The sequence below is a fragment of the Exophiala xenobiotica genome, assembly GCF_000835505.1.
Source record: "Exophiala xenobiotica strain CBS 118157 unplaced genomic scaffold supercont1.7, whole genome shotgun sequence".
Taxonomy (NCBI): Eukaryota; Fungi; Ascomycota; class Eurotiomycetes; order Chaetothyriales; family Herpotrichiellaceae; genus Exophiala; species Exophiala xenobiotica.
The window spans coordinates 1,435,969-1,458,440 of record NW_013562488.1 but is presented as its reverse complement, the minus strand read 5'-3'; the positions used below and the strand labels follow the sequence as shown (position 1 = coordinate 1,458,440).

At 52.1% G+C, this 22,472-nt stretch overlaps 7 protein-coding genes across 7 annotated transcripts; 3 read left to right on the top strand and 4 right to left on the bottom strand.

The window, feature by feature from the left end:
• Positions 1-570: 570 nt before the first annotated feature.
• Positions 571-3,403, top strand: PV05_11237 (uncharacterized protein; the record flags this gene model as incomplete). The annotated part of the gene is made up of 4 exons (XM_013454699.1): positions 571-573; positions 629-2,023; positions 2,071-2,789; positions 2,842-3,403. The coding sequence occupies 4 exons, from the start codon at positions 571-573 to the stop codon at positions 3,401-3,403; spliced, it is 2,679 nt and encodes an 892-aa protein (XP_013310153.1).
• A 710-nt stretch (positions 3,404-4,113) lies between these two features.
• Positions 4,114-5,169, top strand: PV05_11236 (uncharacterized protein; the record flags this gene model as incomplete). The annotated part of the gene is made up of 1 exon (XM_013454698.1): positions 4,114-5,169. One exon carries the CDS (start codon positions 4,114-4,116, stop codon positions 5,167-5,169), a length of 1,056 nt encoding a protein of 351 aa, XP_013310152.1.
• Positions 5,170-5,441: 272 nt separating this feature from the next.
• PV05_11235 (uncharacterized protein) lies at positions 5,442-7,788 on the bottom strand. Its single transcript, XM_013454697.1, has 4 exons — positions 7,598-7,788; positions 6,705-7,529; positions 6,536-6,623; positions 5,442-6,411 (listed from the first exon to the last, which is right to left on the bottom strand). Exons 1-4 carry the CDS (start codon positions 7,679-7,681, stop codon positions 5,768-5,770), a joined length of 1,641 nt encoding a protein of 546 aa, XP_013310151.1. The 5' UTR covers positions 7,682-7,788; the 3' UTR covers positions 5,442-5,767.
• Positions 7,789-9,037: 1,249 nt separating this feature from the next.
• PV05_11234 (uncharacterized protein) lies at positions 9,038-11,101 on the bottom strand. Its single transcript, XM_013454696.1, has 3 exons — positions 10,623-11,101; positions 9,745-10,548; positions 9,038-9,683 (listed from the first exon to the last, which is right to left on the bottom strand). Exons 1-3 carry the CDS (start codon positions 11,096-11,098, stop codon positions 9,626-9,628), a joined length of 1,338 nt encoding a protein of 445 aa, XP_013310150.1. The 5' UTR covers positions 11,099-11,101; the 3' UTR covers positions 9,038-9,625.
• A 4,134-nt stretch (positions 11,102-15,235) lies between these two features.
• PV05_11233 (uncharacterized protein) lies at positions 15,236-17,501 on the top strand. The gene has a single exon (XM_013454695.1). It carries the CDS (start codon positions 15,673-15,675, stop codon positions 17,134-17,136), a length of 1,464 nt encoding a protein of 487 aa, XP_013310149.1. The 5' UTR covers positions 15,236-15,672; the 3' UTR covers positions 17,137-17,501.
• Positions 17,502-17,516: 15 nt separating this feature from the next.
• Positions 17,517-18,974, bottom strand: PV05_11232 (uncharacterized protein; the record flags this gene model as incomplete). The annotated part of the gene is made up of 1 exon (XM_013454694.1): positions 17,517-18,974. The coding sequence occupies one exon, from the start codon at positions 18,972-18,974 to the stop codon at positions 17,517-17,519; it is 1,458 nt and encodes a 485-aa protein (XP_013310148.1).
• A 430-nt stretch (positions 18,975-19,404) lies between these two features.
• On the bottom strand, positions 19,405-21,288 carry PV05_11231 (uncharacterized protein; the record flags this gene model as incomplete). Its single annotated transcript, XM_013454693.1, has 2 exons — positions 19,405-20,333; positions 20,400-21,288. The coding sequence occupies 2 exons, from the start codon at positions 21,286-21,288 to the stop codon at positions 19,405-19,407; spliced, it is 1,818 nt and encodes a 605-aa protein (XP_013310147.1).
• Positions 21,289-22,472: the final 1,184 nt, after the last annotated feature.

Genomic DNA, 22,472 nt, shown 5'->3' with positions numbered 1-22,472 from the left:
CTCGAGCAGCCAAGGCATGAATCTGAGTAAGATAAGAGTGAGTTGATAATCCTGATGAAGGTATCGAGATTCCTCGTACATTGGCGCCCGATGTTGCGGATGACTAAGTGTATGATAACTCCTGCGATGGGCGGCGGGATGCCTGGAATTGTTTTCCTTCTGGCGTTGAGCTCGGTCTATCCGTCTCTTTCCTTCCCCAGATTTTTGTTTCAGGCCCGCATCCTCCATCCTCCCACCGTCGTCCACCATCCGTAGGTCGGCTGGAATCCAGCATCGATCTCCATCGACACTGGCCTTCTGAACGGCATAGCACAGCACGGCAGCCTCAACCTTGACGCCTCTCTCCTCTGCCTTGATTGACTACGGCGACCGAGTCGTCGTTACTCGACTTCTACGCGGCAGAATTCCCCTGCACCGTAGCCGGACATGTGCTCTCACCCCGTGAGCCTTCTGCCAGCACGCCCGCACACCTTCGTTGACCAGGGTTGAACGGCTCGTACGTCTTGAGATCTGTTATACACGTGCTCCAAGCGTAGATACTGTATCAACCTCGTTTTTGAAGACACGAAAATGGTGCGTCGAATGCTGAGATACCAAACTGCGCACCTCCAACTAACCGCCCATGCAGACCGAAGTGAAGAAACCGCGAACCTTCCGTTGTCAGGAGTGTGGTCTTGTTGTCGCCCGTCCAAGTCACTTAGCCCGTCATCTACAATCCCACCTGCCTCCCGCTCGACGCGAGCACTTCTCTTGCACGCAATGCGGCCGCCAGTTCTCTCGCAACGATGTCCTGCTCAGGCACCTCCGGACGGCTCACCAAGCATATATCAGTCGGAAGAGATCGGCCCAAAAGTCGTGTTTTCGTTGTGTGAAAAAGAAGCTGAAATGCGACCGGGCTCAGCCCTGTGTAAACTGCACCAAGTCGGCCGCTACCTGCGAATACCCTATGGACGATTCCTCCGCAGATGGAGAGCTGCTACACGAGAAGGCAGAGTCGGATGTCTCGAGCGGCCAACAGATCCAGGAGGAAAGCACATGTCAGAGTGATGGATTCACAACCTCGGACTCTTATCAAGATCATGCCAATCCACAGCTTCCCATCCTCCAGACGAACGCTGTGTACATGCAGGATCATGATCAGCGCCATGCCGGTGTCCAGACCTTCACGGAGAATGCTCATTACTTCCAGCCAACTTCAGAGTCCAATGGTCTAAATATGATGCCTCCGGACATGGTCTCTTACCCTACGGCAAGTCCCACGAATGCTACAACAGATTTCGCCCAGTCGTTCATGGGATACGAGAACGCGTACTTGGCAGGCGATTTCAATTACATGCCTTCTAACTCGGCTCCCAGAGTCGTGGGTATGGCCGAAGGAGGCGTGGACTGGCTGGGCTTGGAGCTGGATTCCCCCAACAACGGTGACATGAGGGCGCACTCGATGGGCCAAGTCTTCTCTCCTGGCGCCATGCAGTTCGTGCCTCACCAGCCTGTAGCGCTCGGTAGCCCGGAAATGCTGTTTGGCAGGAATCAGCCTAATGGTGCTGGGTTTCAGCAATCCAGAGCTCAGGGCTCCAATGGCACCTTGGTCAAAACCTCAGAGTCTCAGGCCGTCGCTCAACAGTGGCCGTTCGATCATACTCGAAACCATGAGCCCCAGAAACATCGTTTGCCACCCTTGCGAGATATCCTGCAAGGGACAATTGCGTCGAGTGACGGCGGCAACACGATTCGATGCCTGATCCAGCTGCTGTCGACTTCCTACGTACCCGAAGTCGACTTATCCCAAGATTTGAGCATGATGTCGGCCATGGAGGTTCTGAAGAGCTCGCTGGATCTTTATTTCAGCGAATTCCATGCCGTCCTGCCTCTGGTGCACATGCCAACGTTTAACATGAACAAAGTCCCAACCGTCACATTGGCAGCAATGTCTTGCATTGGAGCCATGTACTCGGACGACCGGCAGGGTACTGAGCAATCTTCATCCTTGAGCGAGATGTGTTTGCAGATGATTGCTTGGCTGGTGAGACTTTCTGTCAAATTGTCTAACCTCGCTAACCAGACTTCTAGGGAGGTTCTGATAGCACTAACTTCTACAAGCCTGCTTACCTTATAGCATGTTGCCTTCATCAAATCTATTCACTTGGATCCGGCAACAGGCGCCTTTACCAGAATGCTGATTGTAACCGAGGCATCTTGATCGGCTGTCTGCGCGGAATGGGCATACTCAAGTCTCGTGTCAGCACCGAAGTGGAAGAGGAAGACATCGAGAACGCCTTGACACTCGGCAACGCCACGAGTGAATGGCTGCGTTGGAAAGACCAAGAAGAAGAAAAGCGCATCGCTTGGTCTGCGTTCGAATATGATTGCAGCCTCTGCACTTTGACCTCGAGAAGGGGCGCCGTTGACCTTCCGGAACTCCCCAGCCATTTACCATGCGCAGAACCGCTTTGGGATGCTCCTTCGGCCCAAGCTTGGGCGGCACTCTACTCTCGACTCTCGAGTACTGCTCGTGGTGCCCCTACGTCGAAAATCCTTCGCAACCTCCTGGCCGCCAAGGCAGTGCCTGCTGATTTACCGGCTTGGAGCAAGAGACTCTGCGCACAAAACATAGGGCGACTTCTATGGGACCTCAAACAATTGGACATAATGGCAACCAACGAATATTTGGGACTCCCGTCAATGTCTGCCGCCCAGAGACAAACCAAGTCCATGCTTCTGCAAGGACTCAATACGATTTGCGAGTCAATGTATTCTCCAGGTACCACCGCGGAGCTGATTCATTACAAGTAAGTGCACGATGGTCCCCTCCGAAATCTGGGGCTGACAGGGGGGTTACAGCATCGCGTCTCTGATCTGTCATTACTCCCATCTCTACAGCGCAGATGAAGCTATGGATCTTATTGTCCACATCTTTCGGACCTCGGCTTCTCAGTCGAAGTCGCCTGATCCCAGTCTCCTCTCCGCTAAGCGACGGCTGGCGTCAATATTGGTCAAGAATCCTCAGAACGCCCGCAATCTAGCATGGCACGCGGCACAGATCATTGCCGTTGCGAACGAGTATCTCGTTTCTGCGCCATGCGAAATCATGAGGGTTTTCATGGGCTACATTTTCATTCTCGCCTTTGCCAAATTCGGCCCGCAGCCCTCTTCGAAATTCAATCTTGATTCAATCCCCGTTCGCCTGGATTTGTCAAATCGGATCGAAGGCCAGAGGACTGTCATCACAACGTGGGTTGAAAATGGCGGACCCGCAAGCATAGGTTTGGTGAGGAATATATACAGCAATGGAGGCCTCAAAGCTATCAGTTCAGAGGCTCAAACAATGTTGCGAAGGTTGCGGTATTGGGGTCTTGCGAAGAAATTTATTCGAATATTGGAGAGCTTCGATTTGACGAACTGAGCATTGGTCGTCAGACTTGGGACGAGCACCACATTTGCAAGCCTGTGTCTGTTATCGATCAATCGATCCGGCACTCGTTGGCGAGTGTAACTCAAAATGACCGCAACGATGCCCAAAACGATTGGTCAAGCAATACATTATTTGGGTGACTTCTTCGACTTCTACGGCCTGTGTTTTCTAGGCGACGAAAGTCAGCCAGATTGACTACTAGTGCACCTTGTTGGAGCGGTTCGCAGGTCTTGGACATCGCGTGACACCAAAGACATCTCATGGCGTCCTAAACCCGAATTTCGCAGGTTATTTGTCGCTGAATTCTCCAACGCATATCTGTGGTACGTCCGAACTCCGGATGTTCACGAACGCGGAGGAACAGTGGAGCGTTACCTTTCGAGCCACGGAATTGTGCCTGGGTCATCTGAGAGACTGGGCCGTCTGCCATCTCTGAAATCATTGGTCGATCATTGGGTGAATTCTCGAAGTCGAAATCTTGCGAGTTTCTTCCGATCGAGTAACAATATTGGTGTGGGAAATGCGAACTTGATTGACCATTCGCCCGCAGGTACTCGCTTGGTTTGTCGTCAATTCGAACAACTTCTGCTTCGGTTGATCATTCGGCCGAAAGGACAAACACGTCCTTCGTTTGATATTTTGGGACCCTTATTTACATCAGACTCTGTTTGCCTCTCGCCCGATACGCTGAGGGACGCGCAATGGGTTCTGCGTCGCCGTTGATAGCGAACCATCAGGATGAAGTTCAGATTGATTCTGTCCACTTCGCATCCTTCGATTCTCTTCCAAACAAGCGACAATTATGGCCGGGATCACCGGGCTCGCGCGAAGAAGGACTTGGTCGATTGGTGCTTTTGACGCCTGAAGTTGTCGCAGCTGCAGCTGCGAGTTCTATTCGTTCTGGTCGCCGTGTGAGTGTCGGCTGGGAGCTGACCAAGCTCGAAATCGCCAATTTCAACCGGCTGCCGTGCGAACATCGGATTGTGCCATTGCTAGATGGCATGGCATTTGACGATATCTACACCTTCAATCCCCAGCAGAGCAGTCAATGGGATGGCCTACGCCATTTCTCGCAGCTGTGCCCGACCGACTTGGATCCGAAACGGAGGCTATTTTACGGCGGTGTGACGAAAGAGGAAATCAGAGATCCCCAGAATCACCGGATCGGCTTACAATTTTGGGCTCAAGAAGGCATTTGCGGTCGAGGCGTCCTGCTCGATTATGTCTCGTACGCGGAGCGGAGAGGTGTCTCGTATTCGACCTTCAGTGATCACTCAATACCCTTGTCGGTACTGCTCGAGATTGCGGAAGAGCAGAATGTGACGTTTCGCCGAGGAGATATTCTTTTCGTCCGCGTGGGCGTCACGAAGGAATGGGATACGCAGATGACGCCTGCGGACAAGAACGCATATGCCGAGTCCAAAAATCCACAGCACGCAGGAATTGAAGGCACAGAGGAAATGCTCCGCTGGATCTGGAATACTGGCTTTGCTGCCGTTGCCAGTGATGCCATCTCTTTCGAAGTATACCCTCCCAAGAAGTCTTATCCTAGAGCCAATGGACAAGAAGTCGAGGGTTTGTTTATGCATGAGTATCTCCTCGCGGGATGGGGCATGCCGATTGGCGAGTTGTTCGACTTGGAGGGTCTAAGCCGCTTGTGTCAAGAGCACAAACGTTGGGAATTCTTCGTGGCCAGCGCACCACTTAACATGCCCGGCGGGGTGAGCAGTCCGCCGAACTGCATTGCGATTTTTTGAAACCCGCCAGCGCCATCTGGTATTGGCGCTCCAGGTTGGGTGCAGCACCGCATGGGTGAGTTGGGGGAAAGGAGCAGTTGGGTGTTATACCTTGCCTGTCGGCGCAACCCATTTCACAGGAAACGGCATCTCCCCTGGCCAAGGTGGCACATCTCATCCGCATGCTTTCGGACAAGTCTGCCTAGACATCTCTTGTCCATCGACTGCACACCGTCGTCTGTGATATGTCGTAACGGTCTTATCGACGGGTTAGATATCTTACGATTTACTATGCACTTTTAGTATACATACAATTAGATATATATCTTCCTCGTCATCTCGATTTGGTCTTGATATCTTGATGGGACATGATATACGACCGACAATTGAATCCTAGCTTTTCTTCCGCGCCTTTTGCGCCTTCTCACAACTACTGCTAGCACCCCGATCCATGGAAATGGTTAAGCCCATCTCAATACCTTTCTGAGAAGGTGCAGGCCCTCGAACGGAACCTCTTACAAGATCCAGACTGCCCAGCCCTGCATAACAGTCCCTTGACTTTTGAATTTTTGCGGATCTCGCCCATTCATTTACTACTAGTATACTACTAGTATGTAGGTTAGACCTTGGAACCCTTCTCATTGATCTCGGTGGATTGCAGCAGCTGCTGTTGTTGTTGCTGCGAAGCCGCCATTGCTTGTTGGTCGTCGGCGTGCACAATGTCCCTAGTCTTGAGGAACTCGTCGAGTTCGCGGCGCTGCTCCTCGCTCACGTCGTTGACATGGACGGCGACGTCGTCGCCGAATTTGGCCGAGATCTCTTCGAGACTCAGGCGCGCGGTCTCGGGCCAGAAGAAGTAGATCATGGGGAGGTAGACGATGCACCAACACACGATGACAAGATAGTACTTCCAGCCGACGTTGTTGATGCCGATGGGCGCCGTCTGCAACAGGATGATGGTCGCGGCGAACTGGCCGAACAGGCTGAAACCCATGCCGATGGGGCGGATCTCGGTGGGGAAAATCTCGCTGACATACAGATACATGGTGGTGTCGCAGAAGGTGCCTTGGAAGGTGAGGTAGAAGAAGACGAAAAACACGCCCGCCGCGTTGCCCGCGTGGTTGGTGGTCCCCGCGTAGCTGGCGATCATGGCGCACAGGCACGACGTCGTCACGAGGCAGCCGGCTATGCCGATCATGTACATTAGACGGCGGGAGTTGACTTTGTCGTGCAGCCAGGCGCCGCCGGGGTTGTAAAGGAGGCCTGTGAGAAAAAGGGGATGAGTTGGGTGGGACCTTGAAAGACAGAGAAGAAAAAGAATAATCTTAACAGAAGGAGAGGAGAGAAATGGAGTGGAGAAAAGGGTGAGTAGTGAGCGCTTGCTTACCAGCCGTTGTGAGCCAGAGAGCGGATAGGAGGAGAGGCATCGAGCCTGTTTGGCCGAGGTTGGTGTACAAAATGACTGAGTAGTTGTTCTAGGACACGGTGATTGACGTTAGCAGTAGTCTCGAGATATTTGGAATGGCAAAAAGTCAAGAGACACCACGGGCACGTACAATGACAAGCGGTCCGGCGAATTCGGCACCCCATTGAGTCAGAAATCCAATGATCATCCTCTTGCGGTAGCTCTTCTTCTTGATACAGGCCATCCAGGGCCCATAGCCGATGGTCTTCAGTTTGGCAGCGTCAAGCGCAAGCTGTTCTTTGGTCTGGTAGAGCTCCTCCTTTGCGACAAGGTCGTCGGGGTCGTCGGGGGACTTGCGCAGTGCTCGGATCACGGTCCAGGCTTCTTCGATCTTGCCCTGCTGGAGCAGCCATCTCGGTGACCGGGGGATCCATATCGACGTGACCATCAGGACGAGCGGTGGCAGGGTCTGGACGCAGAGAGGGAACCGCCAGGCGAAGGATTCGTTCTTGGACGTTGCAAAGTAGCAAGCGTAGCCCAGCCAGCCGGAGAGCATGTAGCCAAACACGAGGAAAATGGCATGGTGTCCGACGAGCCAGCCACGGTTCTCAGGAGGCGCAAGCTCCGAAAGATACATGGGGCAGGCGGTGACCAGGATTCCGATCCCAAGACCTGAGATGACTCGACCGACGTGGAACATGGCCAAAGCTGCGGCGCCGCCTTGCAGCGCACCGCCGATGATGGCTAGTATAGCTCCCAACTGGATGCTCCGTTTGCGACCAAGAGATGTAGCCGACCACATGATAAACAGACTTCCGACGGCTCCGCCAGCACTGTAGAGGCCGTTGGCGGTGGCAATGGCGTCTGTCGTCTTCCCCCCATAGCCGGGCTCTCCTTGCATCGGAAGATCAAAGTACGTGTACCAACCAGGCTGACCAATGGTACTTCCAATAATGGCCGAGCAGTAGCCATAGGTCTTTTCAAGGGGTCAGTCGCGCGTCGCTGAGACCAGCAAAGAAGGGTCGTGGTGGGAAGGAAACGCACCATAGACCCAAAGGCCACAGCCACAGTCACCAGCCTGTTGTAGATGCTCGAATGGGTCGACGCATGTCTTTTCTTGACAGTCATGGTTACGGGAATTCCCCAACGAACAGCGGATGGCGTTCAATTGATGAGAAGATACTTCCGCGACATGAGAGGGATGAAGGGAAGTAGGGAGTAAATTAGTAAGTATATCCAATGCGCTGGTTTAATATGTCATGTAGCTACCCCAACAGGTCGAGGCCGAGGCTGAACTTATGACCGTGCGGTACGGAGTTGTGAGCAGGACCACCCAGCAGCACTTGTCCTGCGGGGATGGATCCGGGGGTTTTACCCTTCTCATGGGCTTGGAAGAAGGGCGCCAGGCGTCCATAGACTGACCGTAGCTCTGTGATTCGCGTTCTCGAAGAAACGGCTTCTTCGCCAGGAAGCATAGTCCGCTGATTCCGTGGTCCACCAGAGGTGGCTTTCAGGCCCTAGTAAGACCCTCATGGTGGTTTTAGCTGGAGAAAAAGATTGACAGCTGAACAATCTTTTCCCTTTCAGGTGCTGAAGAATTGTCCGGCCTGTACCACAACAATCTCCGGACGCCTGATTACTCGTCGCTAGGGGTCCAGCGCCCAAGCTAGGCATTCCTCCTGGGACCTAGCTAGGCAGTAGCCGTGGGATGTTCAACCATGCCAGGGATCTTTTTGGGTGAGTTGTTTCATGCTTGTGAGATGGGTGCAGCCAAGGCGATATGGAGATAAAGAGCCTCGTCGCCTTCATCTCTCCCGTTCAGAGATGGACAGCAAAGGGGCATCTGAGCGACATATCCATGCATATGCACACCACACAGTAGTCGCCTGCTTATCGGCATGCTAGCGGTTACAGCCAAGACCGTTGAACCGTAAGTCGCTCGTATAAAGGGTGCACTCCAACACACATCAAGCCTCTTCTGTGAAGATTGTTCTCGGTTGGATATTCGAGAGTGACTGCCCACGATGGAGGCTGCGAGGTGACATTGCCACCCAAGCTTGATGTAGAGAGCTGTCTCGAATTCTTTAGGGCGGATGCGTCGTCGTCAGGTGCACATGCAAACAGATGATGATTAGTATCAAATCAGAGGTGCTTGAGTTATCGTGCCCACGCCTACGATGGGCAGTGGGCAGATGGATCATGGCAGACCACGACGCCATCACGCTTCGGAGCGAGGCGCAGTGCATGTACCTAGTACATCCCGAGTGTGAATGCCGACATGATGAGATCAAGGATCTGACCAGATTAATATTGTCAGACAATGGCTCAACAAGGTACAGTAGTGTCGCAATGTGTGACTTTGCAGGGGAGGTTGAATGCCTGGACAAGATCTTAGCGAGGATAGTGCGAACGCCAGTATGCACGCTTCTCGAAGGGGAATTGCCATCAGCAGTGCATCAGCCAGCAAGAATTGTGCAGATATACCTCCGTACATCAAGCACAACCATCGCGTCTCTATCTCTCACCACATGCTCGACAGTCCTCGAAAGCCCAGAATAAGGATGATGGAAAGAAAGAGGCCGGGTTTCGATGGCCCTTCAACCACGATACCTCGATGTTTCACCTGTCGCTGCTCCTTTGAGATGACATCTGATGGTCTTGTTCGGATTTTTGGATCGAGCTCTCCGTACTCTGTATGATGCTCGCAGATGGCTAATAAAGTAAGTTAGAAGAGTTTCTTTCAGGTTACAAACTTGCTGAGACGGCACGTGACTTTGTCTCTTTGGTCCGGACATCAAGCACATCGACGACATCTACGATTGCCAAAAGCCTCACAATCCTCCACTTACATGCTGGAAGGATTGTTACCGCATCACTGCCCACGTTCCCTGAAAGTCTGTTTTCCTGCACATTGCCTGAGCCGAAGTCTGACGTTGTTCATCATCCCCTGGTCCTTGGTCCCAATTGACAACTCGCCTTCATATTCCATTCGATATCCAGATGTCAGATCGATTGCCCTTCCTACAGCAGGTTTCCATGGAGCTCGTCTCGTTCGGATGATGTTTCGAGTTGTTATGATCGCCGCACAGTCACACCATCCATTTCTAGCTCGTTGAGAACTGTTATCAACCTGGGAAATGCACTCCGTAAGCAATTCACGTCGCCTGACACCTTATCGCGACTCGACTCACCTCTCCAAACCCAACTTCAGCTCTTCCCTGGGCGATGCAAAGGTCAACCTAAAATTACCGTTTTTCTCGCTCCCAAAACTCGCGCCCATAGCTAACCAGACACCTCCCTTAGCCATACGCCAATTTAACTCCAGCTCAGCATCCTGGCTATCTTCCTTAATCCACCGCGATAGGTCAAGCCAGATGAAACTCGTCACGCTTGCTGGGTTGTACGGGATGTTATGGTCCCTGAGAAATGACGCCGTGTACTCGTACGAATCGGTCATACGGGACTGGAACAATGGGAAATACCAGTCCAACCACGCCTTGTCGGTAAGCAGATTCAACCATGCGTGCTCAGCGAGCTGAGATGCTCGTGTGAAGCTGGCTACGGAGCGGAATGATCTCATCAATTGCGGGTTGAAGGGCGAGATCAGGGCACCTATTCTGGTTCCATTGGCGCAAAAGTCCTTGCTCATGGCGTAAATGACGTGGACGAGAGACGGGTCGATGTATTGTTCGAGTGGAAACGAAAGAACTGACACAAACGGTGCCGGGCTCGGGATATCCTTGCTGGGAAAGTGCGATTTGGCGTAGACTTCGTCGGATATGAGGTGGATGTTGTACTTTGAGCAGAGCTTCAATATGCCGATAAGGAAGTCGTTGTCATAGGGGCGGCCGAGCGGATTATGTGGACTGGAGATCAGGATCGCTCGAATGGTAGTGCCGGACGCGTTGGCGCGGTGTAGAGTATTTTCATAGGCGGCGACGGCGGCTGCGGATGTCGGATTCACATCGCCGAAGGGAACGAGGACGGGTTTTATTCTTGTCCATAGTTGAGCTTCTGAATCGATGGTACGGAGTATCGGGGAGAAGATCAAATGGAGAGACGCACTTACTTCGCCCGTGCTTCTATGTCTGGAAAGAAACCTACATACAGTGGTCGACCGACGAGGATACCGTCGCCTGGTTCGCCCATGCAGAAGGATAGATTGTCGACGGCGCTGCCTGCTCCATTGCATATGCAAATGTGGTTCTCGGTGATTTCCGTCGACGGCTTGAAGACCTCCTGGACGAAGCTAACGAGAGCTCGGCGTAACGCTGGGTCGCCGTTGGGACCTTGACCGTAAGTCAGATGCCATGGGTTGATGTTCATATGTTTGTTGATGTGTTGGCAAATCTCATCGCGCATCAACTTGTTCTCGGCGATGGCCAGAGCGACGATGCCATTCGGGTTGTTGACTTGGTCATATTGGTTGTGGAAGCAGTGTGACCGAATTTCTTGGAGCTTGTTGGGGACGAGATTGTCCAGAGCACGTTTGGAGATGTATCCCATCCTCCTGTACTGTTGTCTGAACAAGGAGGGAAGGGACATTTCTCAACCGAGCTCATAGCGACGGAAGGGATGGAGATAAAATGTCGTCAAGATGTTGAAGTTGCTTATCTAAGCAGGCTTTTAGCGGAAGCGATGGAAGAGAAGAAGTCGTAGAAGTCATGATACCAGACGGAAGTATAACAACGACGGTGGTAGTTGTGATCACGATGATCTGGGTGGAAGTGTTAACATTCATAGCACCATGACGATGCCCAGTGTAGGCAATATATCACTTTTAAGGAATAGAACTGTCCACAGTGCTTGAGAGAGTCACGTCTTTGTAATATATTCAGAAAGGGAATACAATACCTCGTCTACTGGAAAAGGCCACCACTGGGTGTTCAGTCTGGCTGAGTACTATTGAGACTAATACATCAAGTGATGTCGCCTTATTGCCTCGAGCCGAAAGATGCATCTGCAGGTCAAACTAAACTTTGCCGCTGTGCAGGGGATAGCCACAGCTGAGTGAATGTATTGGTACCTGCAGGCTGATTCTTGAAGTCCTATTCACCTGATTACTACCTATGTTTCACTGTCCGCAAAGTGCCGTGTGTCACTGGCGTGAATCATCATCTTCGACCGCAATCCTCACTCACGTCGAGCTCGCTTCTCGCTACATCTGGCCGCCCGAAGGAAGTGCTCAATGTTATTCAGACTCATACTTTCAATATGCCGACCATGACCAATCTACAGAGATTCTACTGGGCTCGCTTCAGTCAGGCAAGTCCCTGCTTCCATTGTCTCTTGAAGTACTGACCTTTGTGCAGGCTGTCGAGAACATTTGCCATGGCAACACCAGCAGCTCCATTGAGACATTCTACGACCTTCTCTTCCAACCGGACCTCAACCCAATGTTGCGCGCATCGGTCAATTCGTGCATTGCAATGCATGCAGACATTGGGCGCCACCCAGATAAAATGAATTGGATCATCGAGGCCAGACAGATCTTGCATGAATTGAAAGACTGGGCGACGGACTCGAAGAGTAAAGAGCAACTTAACTTTTGGAGAAGCGCATTGACGGCGCAGAGGGGATAGTCAAGAAGCAGGTTGAAGCCACGAAGTCAACGCGACCTCATGCGGGTGAGGCAGCAGAAGGAGGCAAGGAGAAGTCCTAAGGGGCTCACTCTAAGAGAATAAGATCTGACACTTGGAGCCATCGAAGACTTCACCATCGGATCCCTGGAGGAGTCACACCAACCATCACCTCCAGAGACAATTCCTTCATCGCCTCCAGACCTCATGGACTTTGTCGAGGAGTTTGAGCCTCGATTGCGACCCCCTCTGCCCGCGCATGCTCTGGCAGGAAGATCTGGCGATATGTTGATGACTCCAGAGCCAACAAGTGATCTCCGAATGAATGGTCGCAACGGCAATAACAATCATGGACATGTTACGGGTCATGGCAATGAGTCAGGCAGGTGATTATGCCCATGTCGCGATGTAACAGCATATAGACGGCCTGCTCCTCATCAGCATCCTCATCAGCAGCATCCTCATCGCGGGGATGGAGTGAATCCTTAGCATTCCAGGGGCACGACATGGACGAATTATGATTGAGCAAAGGATCCGGCGTACTTGGCGCTGTCTCTTTCCAAGAGGATTGAGCTTCTCCAGGAGGATATGTCGCGTTATTGTTACTCTGACGAACAGAGCATCGAATGCCCGGGAATAGGTCATTTTCAGCTGGGCTCCGAGTCACCTACTAGTAGACAATGGATGGTAGCACAGCAAACTTATGGTGCTATAACGAAGCCAACATTGACCTTGCCAACATATCACAAGAATTGAGCAATCGACTTTCAACGATTGGCATCGAACGTATGGCTGTTCATAAGGTATCGATGCTGAAAGCAGATAGCGCTGGAGTTTAGCTTTTAGTAAGGTATGCAGGTTAGCGATGACCACTGTCCGCCGAGCCGCGCCTAGTTAGTGAGCCCTAATCTGACCTCCTCACCTCCTCGAGACGCCCCATGCCTCCGTAGCCAGGCCCGGCAGGCGCTAAAACCACATTTCAACTCACTTCATTTCAAGTGGTTACAGTATCTTCAACATTCTGCATTATTTCCCCCCACCACTCATACGAAAGCAGTGCTAGTCTATGTTGCCATGGCGTATCATTTATCGTCTGTCTCTACCCGAAGCCAGCGTATTGAGGCACGCTCTTGGTCGCATAGCCGTAAGCACCCTTGCTGCTTTCACGCGATACTCTCGAAGCGGTATAACCTCAGGACAAATACTCAATCAACCTTGTAAAGCGATGCATGATGTTTACCAGATGCTCCTCGCCGGTTTATTGCCAGAACGGTGCAATTGCACCCGCATAAAAGACCACGAGGGCTCCAGGATTGAAGCATGGCCTGCATAGCAAGAAATTGTGAGGGATGCCGCCAGAAGTTCTATCCACATGGTTGAAACTGAAGCGACCATTCGCTCTTGCGCATTGCAGGCTGGACCAACGGCTGCTGACGATAGTCCTTGTTGCCTGTGGTTCGCCCTGCATCGGGTGGGTAGCAAACTTGCTGGCAGCAAGTGACTCTACCTTCCTCCTCAGTCAATCGAACAGGTCAATGCTGAAGGCGATCCTCCTCGCCATTAGCAGTGCATGAACGATAATATGTGAAGGCGAAGAGATATTGCGACTACAAATTGGGCGGTGCGTGGATTCAAGGCTGGTGGCCCTTTGCAATCAGAGATAAACACTCCTTACCACTTTCTAACAAGACAAGACTATTTCGCTGACCAACCTTCATCCACCCCAAAACGACGTCAGGAAACGCACATCTGCTCACAGCTGACCAAGGGCCTGTTTGTCCGTCCTGAGGGCGGTTGGGGGCTTCAGGGCTTGCCACAACCTCTAAGCCTAAGCCTCACAGATCAACAGAAGCAGCCGCCGCCACTACCTGGTGATATAATCGCGCCCTCTTCTGCTACTCAGCAAGCCCCGAGCCTGAACCCCATGAAGTCGTTCCTTCGTCGCCCATCCACGGCAAGTTTCCGAGCTCCAACCGCCAGCAGCCTGGCTAGGACTCAACGGATTCAGCAAAAGCGATCAACGATATCGTTACGTCCAACTGCGCCAACTGAAACTCCGTCGAGGTCGGATCGCTCCTCTTCCCCGACCAAGGGTAAATCTGGTGGTAAGTTTTTACTCAGCAAGTTTGGATTTACCAGCAAATCAGGATCAAAAGCTGGTGGCGAAAACGAGCAACCGGGTGTGCGATTTGACCGGCAGCCTCAGTTCAAAGACAACTTGGGCTCAGAAAACTCCCAAAAAGAAAACAGCGGGGAAGAAGGAGAAATGAAGGAATGAGACGATTGTTGATAGCTGGCGCGGTGTGGGTGTCATGGGATGCATTTGGAGTAGGGAAGATATCATGATATTGCAGGACGATGGACAGGTTTGGTGGGTAAAGCAGGAAAACTGTGTGATCACGATGTACAAAGATTTTTCTTAGGTCTACTACTACTATGGGTTTCCAAAAAGTTTCATATCAGATTGCCTACCTATAGGGAGAAAGAAGTTTACAAGGCTTACCGACAAGTGTAACTGTTCACGTACAAGTAGGAATGGCGCCATTCGGGAATAAAATACTGCTCATTCTCTGCTCAGTAAGTCCGTTCACGGAAGGACCCGACAATTAAACGTCACTGCTGTACAATCTGCAAAAAGAACTTCAAAAAGAAGATGCGATCATTGTGGATCGAACACAAGACCTTCAGATAAACTGTAACCGAAGTTGAACTTCAGTCCTGGCGGGGCCGTTAGGAGCTGGTACTTTGAGAATTTGAGTTGAGTAGACTCACTGACGCTCTCCCAACTATAACTGGAAGTCAGTACAATCGTCCAATTGAACTTTGAAGTGGACATTTTCGCACCTGAGCTATGATCGCTATCATCGCTGATTGCCAATTCGACGTCTGATGGCCGATTGTTGACGACAATTCAGGGAGTATGATTGATGAAGAAAATTTTTCCAGCTCCACGCTAGCGGCTTGGGAACGTGGGTCGTTCAGGTACGCCTTGACGCCTTCGACGCCCTGTGTCTTCATGATGAGTAAGCATGTGCGCAGCGCTATTGAACAAGCTTGCCGGAGTCCTCACTGCTTCAGACACTCATTTGAAGCTGTTTCTATACTCTTCGTCATGTGCGCTCATGCACAGCCTAGTATGGTCACATTCCACGAGACAGACGTTGCAACAACGACATCACGACATCACGACATCACGACATTGCTACCTGGTATTCTCTGTTCTCCGCACATCTCCCTCTCCACAGATTTCCTCTCTTTCTCTTCTGCGGAGTCAATCGGTTGGTCGGCAAGCATGGTGCTCTCCTTGACCTTGATCTACAAGGGCTACAGGATATACGTGGCTCTGTGGGCGGGGGAGCCACTGCACCAACACTCGATGTGTCCAAGCCTTCGGCATTGCGACCGGCGGTAGACAGTCTGCCCAACGTCATGGACGGAAAGGCCATAAAGGAGGCACGAGACCACCTGAGTGACCATGTAATTCTGGGTGTATTTTGAAGGTGAGTTGTCATCTTGACCTTACACCATACCTAACACACCATGTATCGGACACTCTCAAAGACCTTCTGTCTCGTTCTATGCCTGCCGTTGTCCTGGGCCCAAAGTCAAATCGCACACCCGGCTCAGACTCAAAACACCACCTTCAACGCGACATATGGCAAGCTTGACCCCTCGCAAGCCGAGATCCTCATTGCAAATGCAAATCTATCCGAAGAACTGTCAAATGCGATCTTGGTGGCTGTCAACTTTGAAAGATCCAACTGGGCAGGCTCATCGACTCAACTCGACCCTTTCTACGTGGATATCCCTTCCAATGCCTCTCACGCCCAAGCCGGTTCCGTCATCAAAGTCGAGCAGTACACCAACACTTCGTTCTATACCGTGCCACCCAACGTGGCCCTCTCGCGTATGGTGTTCATGACGAAAAATCTAAACGGCACTGTGATCCCCGCATCCGCCTACGTCTTGTGGCCCTGGTTCCCGCGGCGCTTCAACAACATTACCGGCCTCCCCGTCGTAGCCTGGGGCCATGGCACAAGCGGCTGGAGCGGTGAATGCGGTCCAAGCCACATCCGAAATCTGTGGTACCAGTACAGCGCCCCCTTCGTCCTCGCTCTGCAAGGCTACGTCGTCGTCGCACCTGACTATGCTGGCCTCGGTGTCGATCACGACTCAGCTGGCAATTTCTTGCCGCACCAGTACCTTGCCAGCCCTGCTCACGGCAACGACCTGATCTACTCGGTCCAAGCCGCGCAGAAGGCGTGGTCAAGCCTGAGCAAGGAGTTCGTCATAATGGGCCATTCGCAAGGCGGTGGAGCCAGTTGGGGTGCCGCTCAGATTCTCGCGCACAGCCCTGTCAAAGGATACTTGGGCACAGTAGCAGGCTCGCCGGGCACATCGGTCCGCGCGCTTGTAAACGGCAACCTAGGCAACCCTGCATCGCTGGGCTCCCTGCTGCTCCGGATAGGGACAGGTATCAAGTCCGTTTTCCCTGGTTTCCAGCCCTCGACGTGGCTCAACGATAAAGGCGTTCGGTCTCAACAGCTCCTACAAGGCCTGCAAGGCTGCCAATCCGTGGCGCTGGAGCTGTTGAGTCAGCCTGACCTGTTCAAGGACGATTGGAATAAGACATGGTATTTCGACGCGTTCAACAATTTGACGCATAATGGAGGGAAGCCTTTCGCTGGTCCCATGCTCGTGCTCCAGGGGACGGCCGATTCTAGTGTAAACCCCAACGGGACGACGGCGGCCGTGAATGCAACTTGTCGGGCGTACCCGGACAATGCGTTGGAGTATGCGACGTTCGAAGGAGTGAGCCATGTTCCCGTGCTGTATGCCGGGCAGCAGTTGTGGCTGGACTGGATTGCCGATCGTTTCAACGGAGTGAAAGTCCAGAGCGGATGCAAAAGGTCCCATTATGCGCCAGAGCTGGATGTCGTGGCGTACCAGAAAGAAGTGGCTCTGTTTTTGGAGTATCCTATGTATGGATACGAAACGGCGTGATTAGAAGGTGAAGAATACAGGTCGAGCAAATGATCCAATTGCCATGCCTTCCAGCCTGGGCACAATGCCATGGTATCAAGGGCAATGAAACCCACTTAACCAGGGTGCAAGACGGCTGCCGCTTGAATCGTCGAAGCAGCAGTTGCACCTCACAATGAACAGGGTCCCCGCCTACCATATACATTGTCCTGGATCTCGTCTTGAACAAGAGTCCCTCCTGCCACACAGATTGTCCTCGTTGCTGTTTGTCATCGAATGGCACCTAGCGCCAAATCACACGATCTACCCATGAGACCTCCCGCCAGTATTGAGTCAGGAACTGGGTGGATTGAAGTAAGTAGGAATAAAAAAATATATAAATATACAATGACATTAAATGGTCAATATAACGTGCCTAGCAGCTCTGTAACAGTATGCCCTTCAATAGCATTGACCATATCTCGAATCTGCGTCGCCCTCCTCTCCCTAAATACCGGATTTACCAAACTAAAGAACTTCGCATCGACCTGTTCTCTCGTGAATGGATGCTGCGTCTCGCCCAGCGGGTACGGAATATCGACTTCCTCGGTCTTGCCATCGGCGTACTCGACCTTCATCCTCGATCCGAACTGCTTGATCGCTTTGTCCCCCTTGCAGGTAATTTTGTCGGTCAACGCCCTGATCTCCGGGTCCATAAGCCGGTCCTTCTCATAACACCGCACGCCATTATCCGAACCGTACAGGAAGCTGTTCGCCGTGGTAAAGTACGCCGAGAACTGCGCGTCGACCATGTTCTCCGGATGGATCTTATTCGGGATCGGGGCGCCCACGACGCTTACATTCGCCGGACTGAGCGAGAGCGTTATAGATTTGACGTCGCTCGCCTTGGTGTACCCGCGTTCCCGGCCGAGCTTGGTCGCGTTCTCGATGAAGCCGTGCGTCATCCGGCACGCGGGGAACGGTTTGAGCGAAGTCTCGAGGAACTCCCACCTACTGCCTAGCTCGGCCGTGAGATAGACCAGGTCCTTGTCCTCTTTGGGCGAGTAGGCGTTCAAAAACCCAAACGTGCCCTCGAAGATCTTGGCCGCGCCAATGACGCCTGCTTCGGCCAGCGCGACGGCCATGAAGGCATCGTGCGCCGCGAATCCCGGGTGCAGACGTTTGTTCCAGCTGCCGTTCTCGAGATACTGCATCGACCCGGCGGCCTTGGAGCCCGCCAGACCAAAGGCGTTCGAGATGGTTTCCGCCGGCAGGGATTTCAGCACGCAGATGGTCGCAACGGCGCCGAAGATGCCGGCCGTCGAGGTATTGTGAAACCCGCGCGAATACGCCTCGTTGCCGAGTTCCTTGCCCAGCCGGCAGGTGATTTCGTACCCGATGGCGACGGCGAGGAGGAAGCGGTCCATGTCGGCTTGGTCGCCGAGAAGTTCGGCTTGGGTCAGTCCGGCGGCGATGGCGGTGACGCCAGCGTGCAGAGTGCCTTTGGCGTATGTGTCGTCGAAATCGAGGCTATGGCCCAATGCGGCGTTGAGGAGGCTGGCATATTGAGGCGTGAAGGATTTGCCCTTGCCGAGGACCGTGGATGATCCTGTAGCGCCGCCTAAGGCTTTGACTGCGGCCAGGATTGGCTGAGTCGAATCTGAGGAATGGCTGGCGGCGAGGGTCACGCCGATGTAGTCGATGATGTATTCTTTCAGTCGGTCTCGCACATGCTGGGTAAGGTAGTCGGTGCGGGCATTGGCGACGAAGGAAGCGAATATACTTGTCACGGCGATAGGTTTGGCGAAGTGGGTGGCGCTGTTGACGGCGTTTGCAGTGCTGCCATTGACGGCAACCTCTGTTGTTAAAGCTGGGGGCATATTGACGGGAATCCCGATTATGTGCTTGGGATGGATACCACGGTGTGATTTTTCCAAAATGCATGGTTTTCGAAGTATATGAGGCCGAAAGTATGCACTGCGAAGCAAAAGTTGGAGATGCCGCCTCCACCTCCACAAACCCCTCGGTAGCAACGGGAGGCGAGCTACGGAGTAACAGGCCTCGGAAGCTTTGCGATGCTGGATCCGGCAATTGGAGAAGAGAAAGGGAGTACAGGTATGCATCTCGAAAAGACACGCGGGAATAGCCGAACAAGACCAGTTCGAGTCCGTTATCGGAGTGGAGGCGAGACAAGCAACGATCCATTCAGAATGTATGTACAGAAGAAGGATCAGCTCCTACCTAAAAGTCGGTGCTCTTGTCGATTTGATTTCGTCTTGCCGTCTACTCTTCCTGATCGCAAGACGCTGCTCACTGGGTCGTTGCATACGTGGCGAGCGCGGTTTGATTGTAGTAAAGATCGCATGCATGTGGATGCTGGAGGCAGTATTTGGGCACCAGAGGTGCAGCTTGAATACCATTTGCCACCAGATACTCGCGGAAATTCAGGATTCGCTGCGTCAACTGGGTGGTGCGTTTAATGCCCGTCTTGGGATCTTTGTTACCGGACCAGGCAAGCTCAGCCATAGCAGCGGCGCGAGGCCACATCTTTGACGAGATGACGGTATCGTCGACTTGCTCGGACCAGAGTGGTACTTCAGTTCCAAGGACATGGGTTTTCTCCTGGGCTGTGAGGTTCAATGTGAAGTCGTAATCGTAGATACGTTGCCAGCTCTTGTAAGGTGCGCACCATGAACCTCCATTGCCTCCGTAGTTGAAAGTTGGGACTGAAGCATTTGGATTGGCCATTTCATTGTATCGAGGATCGTTGGATACCCACCCACCAAAACCACAGTCGAGATAGAAGAAGTCAGCCGAAGAGACCACGATGTCATATCCTTGTGAGGTCAAGTTCTTGATGTTTTCGAGCCCATTGTTCCAAGTTTGCAGGATGATATTTTTGGGGACAGTGTGGGCATGAGGTGTCGCAATAAGAATATCCTCCCACATCATCAACGTCTTGTTCGCGGCTGATCTAAAGGTCGGGATTGCTCGATCGACCCAAACTTGAACTAGGTCGTCGTAAGTTCTTGATTTGTTGTGAGCGAAATACTGTTGCACAGCTGTGCTGAAGTTGTAACAGCCTGTTTGAAGTTCGTCGGCTCCGACGTGGAAGATGTCGTCACTGAACAGCCCGGCGAGCTCCCCGTAAACGTTTTTGATCACCTCATATGTCTTGTTGTTCAGGATATCAAGTTGTCCTGGATTCGGTTCCACCGCCGTATGTAAGGCCCAGTCGTCTACAAATAGTCAGCAGTTCGTCAGTGGACAGATGAGATCAAAGCCTAAGGCTCTTCAGAGCTTACCGTTCGACCACCAGGAATCTGCGCAAGCCAAAATACTAGGATCGACCGAAGTCCAGCCTTGAGACGCATGACCTGGCATGTCGATCTCCGGAATGATACGTACACCACGAGCACGAGCATAGGCGATAAGATCTCGGATGTCATTTTGCGAGTAAGTACTCTGTGGCGAGTATGCCCCTTGTGTCATTTGCGGATAGACTTGCATTTGAACGGGCCATGACTGCGCATCGGCCATGTGCCAGTGAAGCACGTTCATCTTGGACAGCGCCATTCCATCGATCTGCTCACGGATTTTTGGTAGACTGATAAAGTTACGCCCCGTGTCAATCATGGCACCTCGATATGGGTAGTTGGGATGGTCGATAATCGAGACTGGGTTTTCGACCATGAGACCTCCATTTCCATCCGAGATGATGAGTTGCTGCAAGGTCGTGAATGCGTGAAGAGCACCCCAGACTGTCTTCGCCGTTATGTTGACGGCTTGCGTAGATTGAATTATGTCGACTGTGTACGACTCATCGACACCATGCTGCAAATCAGCCGCACAGTCGGCAATGGTAAGATCAACCTGACTGAGACTTGAGTTCCACCGTTTAACTCTGGACGAGGGCGCGTCGGTCGGAAAAGGTTGGAACTTGGGAATAGGAGCTTCAATTGCCGCAGGCACCCACTTTAAAGTACTGATAGTAGTCCAAGATCGGTTCCAGGCATCAGTGATGATTTGTTCCGACTGTGTATTTAGCATCAGATCCGTCCCGACTGCTATCGGTCCCGATGAGCCCCATGTTGTTGATTGAGGTGCGGGCAGAGGATTCACCTTGATAGCATTAGTGAGAGTTATCAGAATAGCGACTGTAAACACTGCAAGTCTGCATCCAACGCGGCCCATCTTGTCCGATTGTACACCCTGTGAAAAGGTTAGTAGGCAAGGATTGAGGAGCAATTCTGTTGATTAAGACGGGACATGTGGCATTGTTATGTCTTGACGAAAGTGAGTAACACTGGACCTTTCGGCGCGTGACGAGAACCGTCCGTGCGACGTTGCCTTCAAATGGAGGCTACATATTGAAGCATTGATTCAGGTTATCATGTAGCCGAACATCTAGTAAATGTGCGGGAGTTCTTATGCAATGTAACTCGAATGGTGCTTTCTTCTCTCGCGCGATTTGGAGACTGCAACGGTGACATCAAAAGCTCACAGCTTCCGATACAGAGATTGTAGCTGAAGATGCCAGGATACAGCCTCATATATTGCTAGTAGTTCGTGCTAGCTTCCACTAAACCGGATACTAGCTTTGTCTAAGATGTGGCTAAGTGCACTGGACACCCGCTTATCTCTTATCTTCCCCGCATCTGCCGTGAAGTTCTTCCACCTGCCACGACCAGCCCATGGATGGTACCTTGACATTTCGCTCATGAAACGTTACAATCCATCTTCTCCTATCGGTGAATACACCGGCTGCTGTTCAGAAACGGAAGCCTTCGACCAGAGCAAGAACAATTCTGCCTTTGTGGTGGTTGCTCTTCGATGTCAGACTTCTGAGTCTCAGTATCTAGGTAAGCATCATGCCGGATACTCCTCGATCGACTAAAGGCGTATGTATGAAACCCGGTGCAACCTCTACTGGGATAACTGTATGCCGTAGCCTTTGTGAATTGAAGTAGAGCTGCCTTGCTGCATTGAATGCAACTTGGGATTTTCCAAGATGCCGCAGCCCAGCGATATGGGACATCAGTCATGGTGGTAGATGAGGCTACTAAATATATGATGATGGACTTGTAGCTTCAATGCCTGGCGCAACGCTTACAGGATGCAGAAAGTTAGGCGGCTGAGCGCCATCCTTTAAGCCTATTGAGCCCATCAAGGCCTAAACTCACGCACCAAGCCACTAAAGCAAGCGTGATGGCCTGTTGGCCAACGATTGGCGTTGATGACCTAAGCAAAAATTGTTTTTGTCCTTCGCGCCTACGGAGTACGCCTAGTAGCAACTTCAACACAATCACTACGGGCGTGCAGCATGAAAAGCCACGGCGCCAGATACTTTACCCTATTTCGTCTTTCTGACATCTCTC

Excerpts from the sequence above, each read along its gene's own strand:
- PV05_11233 (XM_013454695.1), top strand. The coding sequence starts at position 15,673 with ATGTATCGGACACTCTCAAAGACCTTCTGTCTCGTTCTATGCCTGCCG.
- PV05_11234 (XM_013454696.1), bottom strand. The coding sequence starts at position 11,098 with ATGTCCCTTCCCTCCTTGTTCAGACAACAGTACAGGAGGATGGGATAC. Across the intron at positions 10,549-10,622 it reads GACATAGAAGCACGGGCGAA|AATAAAACCCGTCCTCGTTC; the intron begins GTAAGTGCGTCT and ends ACTATGGACAAG. Across the intron at positions 9,684-9,744 it reads CTGAAGTTGGGTTTGGAGAG|GTTGATAACAGTTCTCAACG; the intron begins GTGAGTCGAGTC and ends TGCATTTCCCAG.
- PV05_11235 (XM_013454697.1), bottom strand. The coding sequence starts at position 7,681 with ATGACTGTCAAGAAAAGACATGCGTCGACCCATTCGAGCATCTACAAC. Across the intron at positions 7,530-7,597 it reads CTGTGGCCTTTGGGTCTATG|ACCTATGGCTACTGCTCGGC; the intron begins GTGCGTTTCCTT and ends CCCCTTGAAAAG. Across the intron at positions 6,412-6,535 it reads TCTCTGGCTCACAACGGCTG|GCCTCCTTTACAACCCCGGC; the intron begins GTAAGCAAGCGC and ends TTTTTCTCACAG.